The 9,510-nt window shown below is 43.4% G+C and overlaps 1 protein-coding gene across 1 annotated transcript in view; it reads left to right on the forward strand.

Moving 5' to 3' along the window:
* LOC143962737 (cysteine repeat modular protein 2-like) overlaps window positions 1-9,063 on the forward strand; it is a 198,547-nt gene extending 189,484 nt beyond the window's left edge. The window contains exon 16 of the mRNA XM_077472135.1: window positions 3,252-9,063. Coding sequence (XP_077328261.1) covers window positions 3,252-3,670 — 419 coding nt within the window. The 3' untranslated portion in view covers window positions 3,671-9,063. The remainder of the gene's footprint in view (window positions 1-3,251) is intronic.
* The last annotated feature ends 447 nt before the right edge of the window (window positions 9,064-9,510 follow it).

The raw sequence follows: 9,510 nt of genomic DNA on the forward strand, positions 1-9,510 counted from the left end.
TCTCATGAGCATTGTCAACACAGGACAGAAGGTGTGTAAGGTAAAAATATTGGTGAAAAAATATGAAAAAAAGAAAATGAATGCAACCACTACCACTAAAGACCGTAAAACTGCAATATATTACATTTATGTTATTTGGTTTAGATATGCTTTAACACAAAGCTCCAAATGGCTTCCTTGTTTTGTGCTTGGGACTCTATATTACCGTATTTATTGGCGTATAACACGCACTTTTTTCCCCCTAAAATCAGGGGGAAATGGGGGGGTGTGTGTTATACGCCGATTCCCCACTATTTTTAACCCTTTCTGCCACTCACTGCCGCTTCCGGGTATCTTCAGCCATTCTTGGCTATTTTTGGCCGTTCTCGGCTATTTTCGGGTGTACTCGGAAAGCCGAAAGCCGCCGAAAATGGCCGAGTGTGGCCGAAAATAGCCGAGAACGGTCGAAAATAGCCGAGAATGGCCGAAAGCCGCCGAGATACACAGCACATCTGTATCTCGGCGGCGCCATTTTTAATTGGCAAAGCCACAGACAAGACTGCAAATGACTGACAAGGCTAAATGCAAGGCTGCAAGTGGCTGACAAGGCTGCAATGGAAGGCTGCAAATGACACTGATAAAGCTGCATTGATGGGCATTTAAATGCAAGTTGTTTTCCTTAAACTTCCCCCCTAAAAGTTTTTTTCTTTTAAATTCCCTCCTAAACGTGGGGTGCGTGTTATACGCCAATAAATACGGTACATATGTTTTGTTCACAAATGTTAAAGTATATTTTATATGATTGTACTAGTTTGGTATGATAATGGAGATAATAAAGGTTATAGTAGCTGCAATAAGTACCTAGAAGTTAATATAAATGTTTACAGCAGAAGGAACTTTCTTTTTTATTACATTTGAAATATAACCTGGTAAGATAGGCTGACAGATGTCATCCTTTGTATTTCCGTGATCTGATGCAAATTTTTCTTTTGGGTTGACTTATTAACAGGAGTACAGATTTCAGCTTTAGAACAGTATTGGCAGTTGTTTGCACTGGGGGCTCCTACCTCGGGGGAAATATTTTTAATTGATGTGTAGGAAATTAGGTCAGTATTATCAGTTAGTACTGTTCAGCTCTCTCAAGCCCCTTATCTGTCCAGGGGTAAACAAATACCGTATTTATGGGCGTATAACACGCGCCGGCGTATAACACGCACCCCAAGTTTAGGAGGGAATTTTAAGAAAAAAAAAACTTACATTTAAATACCCATCAATTCAGCCTTATCAGTGTCCATCTGAAGCCTTGCCCAGTGTAATTTGCAGCCTTGCCCAGTGTAATTTGCAGCCTTGCCCAGTGTAATTTGCAGCCTTGCCCAGTGTCATATGCAGCCTTGCCCAGTGTCATATGCAGCCTTGCCCAGTGTCATATGCAGCCTTGCCCAGTGTCATTTACAGCCTTGACCAGTGACATTGCAGCCTTGCTCAGTGATATTGCAGCCTTGCTCAGTGATATTGCAGCCTTGTCAGTGTCACTGCAGTTTAAATATGGCGCTGCTGAGATACACAGAGCCGTCCTGTGTATCTTGGCTCCTCTCGGCTCCTCTTGCAGTCCCACCCTATGATGGACATAACACAGGTCCAATGGTGGGACTGGGCGTGACTGTGAGCGGCGCCGATATACATACATAGCTGAGTGTACTCGGCTAGTCTCAGCTCCTCTCTGCTCCTCTCACAGTCCATCATAGGGCGGGACTGGGCACGACTGTGAGCGTAGCCGAGACTAGCCGAGTACACTTGGCTATGTATGTATATCAGCGTCGCTTGCTCCTCCACTCAAAATCAGCAGGGGATCGGCGTATATAACACGCACCCACGATTTTCCCCTGATTATAAGGGAAAAAAAGTGTGTGTTATACGCTGATAAATACGGTATGTGCCAGTGCAGACCAGAGTTCCAGTGTTAAGTGACCTTCTTAAAGCGGAGTTCCAACCAAAAGTGGAACTTCCACTCGTTTGTCTCCTCTCCCCCTCCGGTGCCACAATTGGCACCTTTCGGGGGGGGGGGGGGGACAGGATACCTTTCACAGGTATTCTGTTCCCACTTCCGGGAGACAGGGCCACGGCCCGTGACATCACCACGGGGCTCCCTCTTCCTCTCCGTCGCCGGGCCAGTAGGAGAGAGGAGCGGGGCCTCGAGCATGTGCAGTAGGGTTCCCGGGGTGAAGCCGTATGGCTACACTGCCAGGTACCCTTGCCCGCAATGGCAGCGGCAGCAATACCCACAACCCATGCAATTCAATAAACTGCCTAATGCACCAACAAAAAGGCACATCTGTCAGGAACCATAAACTAAACAAAGACAGAAAGTGCAATTAAAAATCACAAATCTTTAATGAAATGGCAAAAATAACACAGTTCAGGAACATAGTCAAAGACAGAAGTCAGGGTTTGGATTCCAGAGACGGTAAAGAAACAAGCTGGGTCAGGAAACCAGAAGCCAGCATAGTGAGGAGCCAAAATCAGGAACAGGAATCAAAGAGAAGTCAGCCAGACCAAGTCATTCACAGGAGTACAGGAAGGAAAGCACTTAGAGATCATAGACCATGCAAGGGCAAGGAGGACATGAGCTAAGCTGTTTAAATAGCAAAAGGGTTTGGCTATAGGCAGGACTAATGAGGCAGGTTAATGGTAACCAGGTGAGTCACTGTGGCTGGCAATTAACCGACAGCTGAGCAGCTTCTGTGCACTGAAAGAAAAGAGCTGCTCGTTAAGCAGGAGCCAGCCCTGACAACATTACACTGCAACGCACTGTAATGCATGTCCTTCTACATGGTGCATTGGGGTTCCATTTAGAATTCATATTAGTGTACAGTTGTGTATATGTGCCTTAGAGCTAACCATTTGCTTGGGGTAGGAAGGTAGCAGAAAACAGTATTCTACAGGACTCCAACACTGTCAGAATACACCGATCAGCGTGGAGAGCAATTGGCTGCATGTGCTGATCTAACACAAAATTTTTAATAGTCCTGTTTGAGAGGAGTCAATCACTAGGCCAGCTCCTCTCATACAGCAACTGCCATAGATGGATCGAAATCCAGCCAGTTCCTACTGAACTGTATGAATTTCAGTCCATCTATGACTGGCTTTAATTAACCCTGTTTAGTTTTAATTAACTCCTTCCCCCCTTCCTTTCCTTAGGTTTTTTTATATGCATTATTGAATTGGCCAATTCCTATGAAATTCTAATTCTTATTCTACCCATTCTCTTGCAGTACTTTGCATAAAACACCTACAAGTTGAAGCTGAACAGGTTGCCTTGAAGAACCTGAAGCTGGCCAACAGATTGCCCCCCAAAGTCTCTTATTATTCTGCTGTCACCACTGTTTTGGTTCTGGTGCTGTTGATCATGGCAGTGACAGTGTTTGTTATGAAACAAGCCAAGTCCAAAAAGATCCTGTGTTGGAAACCAAGCTATGAAAGGCTGAATGGCAATTCCAGAACTATGACCTACTGTGATGAGGACACCATTGTTCATAAGAATGCCTCTGATGGTGAAGAGGAAGATAGTATGGATGAATGTGACATAGTATACAGCACTGGGGATGGAACGGTGTACAAAAAGTATAGTTTTAAGTTAAGACCAGCTGATAGTAGGGTGTTGCAGGAATTGGCATGTATAAACAAAGTATGATGTTATGGAATGTTATTTTTGTATGCACCGTTCCAACCAACATATATTTAAGCAACGTATATGCATAGCACAATGTTAAACACATGGGGAAGTCAGATTAGCTTGCTGATAGTTCACTGCTGGATTTCCTAAATCAAGTTGCCGGAAAAAAATTAGTATCTGAGAAATGGACTGATAGGGAGAAATAGACAGATAGGTGACAGTCACCTCTCTTTTTTTTTTAAACAATCAAAAACAATAAGGATGTCTTCTTCCTAGTAGATTGATGTAGATGTTATAGAGCAGACATTATAGCTGGCCATTCATGGATTGAAATACATCCGGTTCAGCAGGAACCAGCTAAATTCTGATCCATGTATGAGCACCCTGGTTGCACAGCAGTTGGTCGACTTCTTCTGTACAACTAGCCTGTTGAATAAATGTGGCACGATCAGCGCTGTCGACTATAGCTAATTATAGCCCGCAGCACTGATCAATGTATTCCAACAGTGGGGAATCTGCTGGCAGAATACAATAGATCGAATGTCTGGGGGAAAGCGGGTCAGTTTTTTCACTTAAACCACTTTTTGAATGAAAAAAAAAGGGACTCAGCTTAAAAGTAGGGAGATTTAGCACATGAGTGAAGCATACTTGTCGCTAAATAATATTCTCGGAGTATTTGTTTAGAATAACATCCTAAGTCACAGCACCTCCCTCCCTTCTCACCGTCACTTACAGCACCTCCATCTCTGGTCAGTACCTTCAACTCACTTCCCATCTTCTTCATTACATTGCCTCTCTACCATTCCCCTCATACCCCCAGGCACAGCACCTCACTCCCCTGGTCCAATCCATCTCCACCTATGCCTCTCTACACATGGGTGTAGCATAACGGGTTGCAGGGGTCACAATTGCAACCACGCCCCTATTTCCAGGGGGGCCCTTCTGCCTCCCTGTCATATCCTCCACAAAGTCCAGCTCTGATCTGCCTTAGGGCCCCACAGCCATGCTCCAGTACTGGGCTTCCACTTTGCCTTCCACAGTCCACACCCCTCTGTTATTGGCTGGGGAGAAGCTTTGAGCCATTTCCTGAATGGAGAGGAGCATGGGATGAGAATAGCCCAGGATGGGGAAGTGTCTGTGCTGTGTGCTGGCAACATGGAATGGTAACCAAGCTCAGCAAGTTAAGAGGAGGAGAGTGCCGTCCTGTAGACACAATGGGACAGATGTCACTGTGAGGTATGACACTGCTCAGTGTTTCCTAGTCCCTAGCTGGGATTCTCTATACCCCCTACCCAGGGATGTCTACTTACCCCACTTCCCTGACAACTAGGGAAAAGACACACACTTCCGAGAGGTAACCTCCCCCCAACACCTGCCAACATTGACAGAGAAACCTTTAGAAATTGCTAAAACAAATCTCCTGAAGGGTTCCTGAGGGGCTGGAGGCTCCGGATTTTGTGTCACATGGCTTTGCTCCCCCAGATCTAAGTCCCCCATCCAAAGCCCCCTGACCACCCCCTCTGCCCTGGATGCTATGCCCAGCTGCTGAGCTCCTTTCCCAGCACAGCATTCTACACTGTTCCTTCTCCGCAGGGCTGAAATCATATTCCTTTACAACACAGCCAGGCAGCCATGATCTGCATAGGGTGTATCTGCCTACTGCAACTACACTGCCGTTCCGACCAGGGGATTTCGCAGGTCAGAAGGGCAACATAAAAGCCAGATACACCCTGATAGACGGTGTGTAAAGGAATGTGATTTCAGCCCTGTGTATTGTGGGTGGTGGTGGGGGGGGGGCTTGGTATCTGTTTACAGTGCTGGAATGAGAAAGGAGCTCTGTCAAATTACCTGCTAGGGGACCCTGTCCTCGGATTCTCCAGCAGTGATCCCTTTCCTCTTATTCTCTAGGGATCATCCCTGTCCTCTGATTCTACAGCAGCGATCCCTGTTTTCTGATTCTCCAGGGGTGATCGCTGTCCTCTGATTCTTAAGCGGTGACCCCTGTCCTCTCATGTAAGGAGGAACTCTGGGAACGCTAAACTCTTAAGCCACTTTGAGTATCTTGGCGTGCGGTGGGTGTATTTACACACACGGTGGAAGTGGTGGGGGGTAGTGGGGGGCCCAGGTCAACTTTTGCAACCAGGCCCACAAGCTTCAAGCTACGCCCCTGTCTCTATCATTGACCTCACCTCTCAGGTTCCAAGTACCTAATACCCCAAATCATCGTACCTAACCCAGCTGCACACAATGGCTTCCTGTCACCCACCTCACTCCTGACTATAGTGTTTCCCTCCCATCACACCCTTTGCTCACTCTGCAACTGTTTCCAACATTACTCCCAGCTAGGGTTGTCACCTGGCTGGTATTTTAGCAGCTTGGGTGCTAATAATGGGAATTGGTTTCAATGTTATTTAGAGGCAAAAGATCTCAAGACTAGTATATTTTCCCAGAAAAGGCAGGAACCCAATTCCCAGCTCATGGTTCCCACTAGTCAGCTACTTTAGTGTGTGTGTGTGTGTGTGTATATTATATACAGTATACAGTGGATATAAAAAGTCTACACACCCACAGTTTTCTGAGATATAAAAAAATGAGACAAAGATAAATAATCTCATTCCGCAGAGAGCTTCCAAAACATCAAAGGGATCTCATTGTTAAAAGGAATCAGTTAGGAGAAGGGTACAAAAGAATTTTCAAGGCATTAGATATACCATGGAACAGAGTAAAGATGGTCATTATCAAGTGGAGAAAATATGGCACAACAGTGACATTACCAAGAACTGGACGTCCCTCCAAAATTGATATAAAGGCAAGAAGAAAACTGGTCAATTAGACTGCCAAGAGGCCTACAGGCATATCTGGCAAGTACTGACTCTGTGGGTACATGTGACAACAATGTCCCGTATTCTTCACCATGTCTGGGCTATGGGGGAGAATGGCAAGATGGAAGCTTTTTCTTATCAAGAATAACATTCAAGCCCGGCTAAATTTTGCAAAAACACATCTGAAGTCTCCCAAAAGCATGTGCGAAAATGTATTATGGTCTGATGAAACCAAGGTTGAACTTTTTGGCCATAATTAAAAAACGTCACTGCACATCACCAAAAGAACACCATACCCACATTGAAGCATGGTGGTGGCAGCATCATGCTTTGGGCTGTTTTTCTTCATCTGGAACAGATGTCTTAGTCAAGGTAGAGGGAATTATGAACAGTTCCAAATACCAGTCCATATTGGCACAGAACATTCAGACTGCAAACCGCTGAACATGAAGAGGAACTTCATCTTTCAGCATGCCAAGGACCCAAAGCCTACATCTAAATAAACAAAGGAATGGCTTCACCCAAAGAAGATTAAAGTTTTGGAATGGCCCAGCCAGAGCCGAGACCTGAATCCGATTGAAAATATGTGGGGTGATCTGAAGAGGGCTGTACATAGATGCCCTCACTGTTTGACAGATTTGGAATGTTTTTGGAAAGAAGAGTGGGCAAATATTGTGTTGATCCCTCCTGTGGAGCAATTGTGTATACCTGATGTGGGGGGGCAGGGAGCCATTCCGGCTGGGAGAAGACACACTGAGTATTGCATAGACACAGGCAATGATCGCATGAAAAATTCAACAGGCTGGTTGATCGTTCAAACAACTTGGGTACAATCAACCTGCCCATATATGGTTCAAAGCTCGGAAGGTCCCTGCAGAACCGGCCGAGATTTAAACCGTCTATGTCCTGCTTAAGGAGATTAATGCGCCTAGATTCACTTGCTCATTTTAAATCTGTCTCTTAGTTTTGGATTTAAAAATAGATGTTTGTCATTAACATCTTAAAGGGACCATATAAATAATAATTCTAATGTATGTTAATATTTTAAATAAACTTCTTTATGTTTATTGTCTTTTTTTTTAATCTATGTACATGAAACAGTTATATTGGCTATTTTTGAAGACTGCTTTCTGCTCACACAAGGAATTTTTGGAAATTTGTTACATTCCTTCTGTGTCAGCAGTGGAAAAGGGAGAGTTATGTGAATGGCAGCATCTCTAGAATGTAACTTGTGACATGCTAGATGTTTGAAATATTTAATATCTAATTACTATAAGTTACTGTAAAGCCGCGTACACACGGGCGGATTGTATGGCCTACTTAGTCCGTCATACAATCCGACGGACAGTCCGTCATACTTTCGAATGAACGGACTTGACCACACACGGATGCACAAACAGTCCGTCGAAAGCTTGCGCGATGACGTGTACAGCACGTACGACGGGACTAGAAATAGGAAGTCCAATACACAGCAATGCAACCTTCCGCCGTGTAAATCCTTTCTGAGCATGCGCCATTCTTAGTCCGTCGAACTAGCCTACTCACGAGCGGATTGTCCGCTGAAACCAAAGTATGACGGACAGTATTACGGAAATTCCGAAATACTTAGTACGCCAGACTGCACACTGAAAAAGTCAGCTGAAGCCCACACACGAGCGGACTGTCCGCTGAAATGTGTTTCGACGGACTAGGTAGGCCATATAGTCCGCCCGTGTGTATGCGGCTTTAGAGCTACGTTGATCTCGGGCATAGTAAGTATTGTAATACGAATAATGTAAATTTACATTGAGCACTAAATCATGCAAAGAAATTACATTTAAAAAGGTTGTAATTCTTAAAAATAAAAGAAAAGAAATAAAAAACCTGTAAGACAAAAGGTATAATGAGCTAGTATGCATTGCATACTAGTTCATTATGAAATACTTACCTTAGAACAAAGTCTTCCTGCCGCTGAAATAGTTGGGGGTTGTGGGTTCCTCTGTGAGTACACAGGTTCACGTCTCCTCACTTTAATTATATATATATATATATATATATATATATATATATATATATATATATATATACACACACACACACATACACACACACACTGCACATTAAGATGTTTGGATAAATAATAGTGCTGCTACTTGAAAAGAAATCAAAATGTCAAAATGGTGAAGAATATATAAAAACCATACATTTTACAGTAGCGATCAAAGAAAAATATAAAAAGTGTCCGTAAAAATATATATAATTCTGTGTCCATATAAATGTGAAACAGAATCTTGCAGTCACAAACAAGGAATATCAATTTCAATCCACTCACAATCCACTTCCAACACCAACAGTCCTCCACCACAGTGAAAAGTGTGACCTCCTGTGACAAAGTCGAAAGTGACGAAACGCGTTGGGCCGTGGCTACATGGCAACTGTACTCTGATGCCAGGACGGTGACTCATGGCGTGTAAGTGAAGGAGCAGTTAGTTCGCAGCAGATTGTCACCTGGCCTTATTGAATTAACATTATGAAGACTTGTTTGAATTTTATCTGATGAATGTGCAATATTTTTAAAATAAATTAGCTACCTTAAGGATTTTTACACTATTGGAGGCTCTGTCTTTTTATTCATGTGGAGTGAGAAGCTAAAATCTGGATGGAGTTTGGCGTCCATTAACAGCTCTTCAGTTTACCACTTAAGTGACATTTGCCAGATATTTGCCAAACACGAGAGTGAATGCTACAAGCTATAAAGGCTTTACTAAGGGGCGTGATCAGAAATACTAAAGGATTTCTTCAGAATATTGAGACTATTTACAGAGTGAATTGTGCAAATATTCACTTCAATTATCCAATCATTTAAAAATCGAATTCCTGTTTTGTTATTTCATCTGCACATGATTGTATAATTGACATGAATAATCACACTATTTACTGTGAGAAGATTCTCAAATTCTTTAGTAAAGCGTATAGTTGTGCAGTAGGTTGCATTACTTTGGATCAGATTTGAATAACAAAAAATATTTTCTAATCATCCTGTTCAACTGATATTAA

This window comes from Lithobates pipiens, unplaced genomic scaffold, assembly GCF_037356315.1.
Source record: "Lithobates pipiens isolate NorthernLeopardFrog02 unplaced genomic scaffold, aLitPip1_a1.2 Scaffold_8, whole genome shotgun sequence".
NCBI classification, from domain to species: domain Eukaryota; kingdom Metazoa; phylum Chordata; class Amphibia; order Anura; family Ranidae; genus Lithobates; species Lithobates pipiens.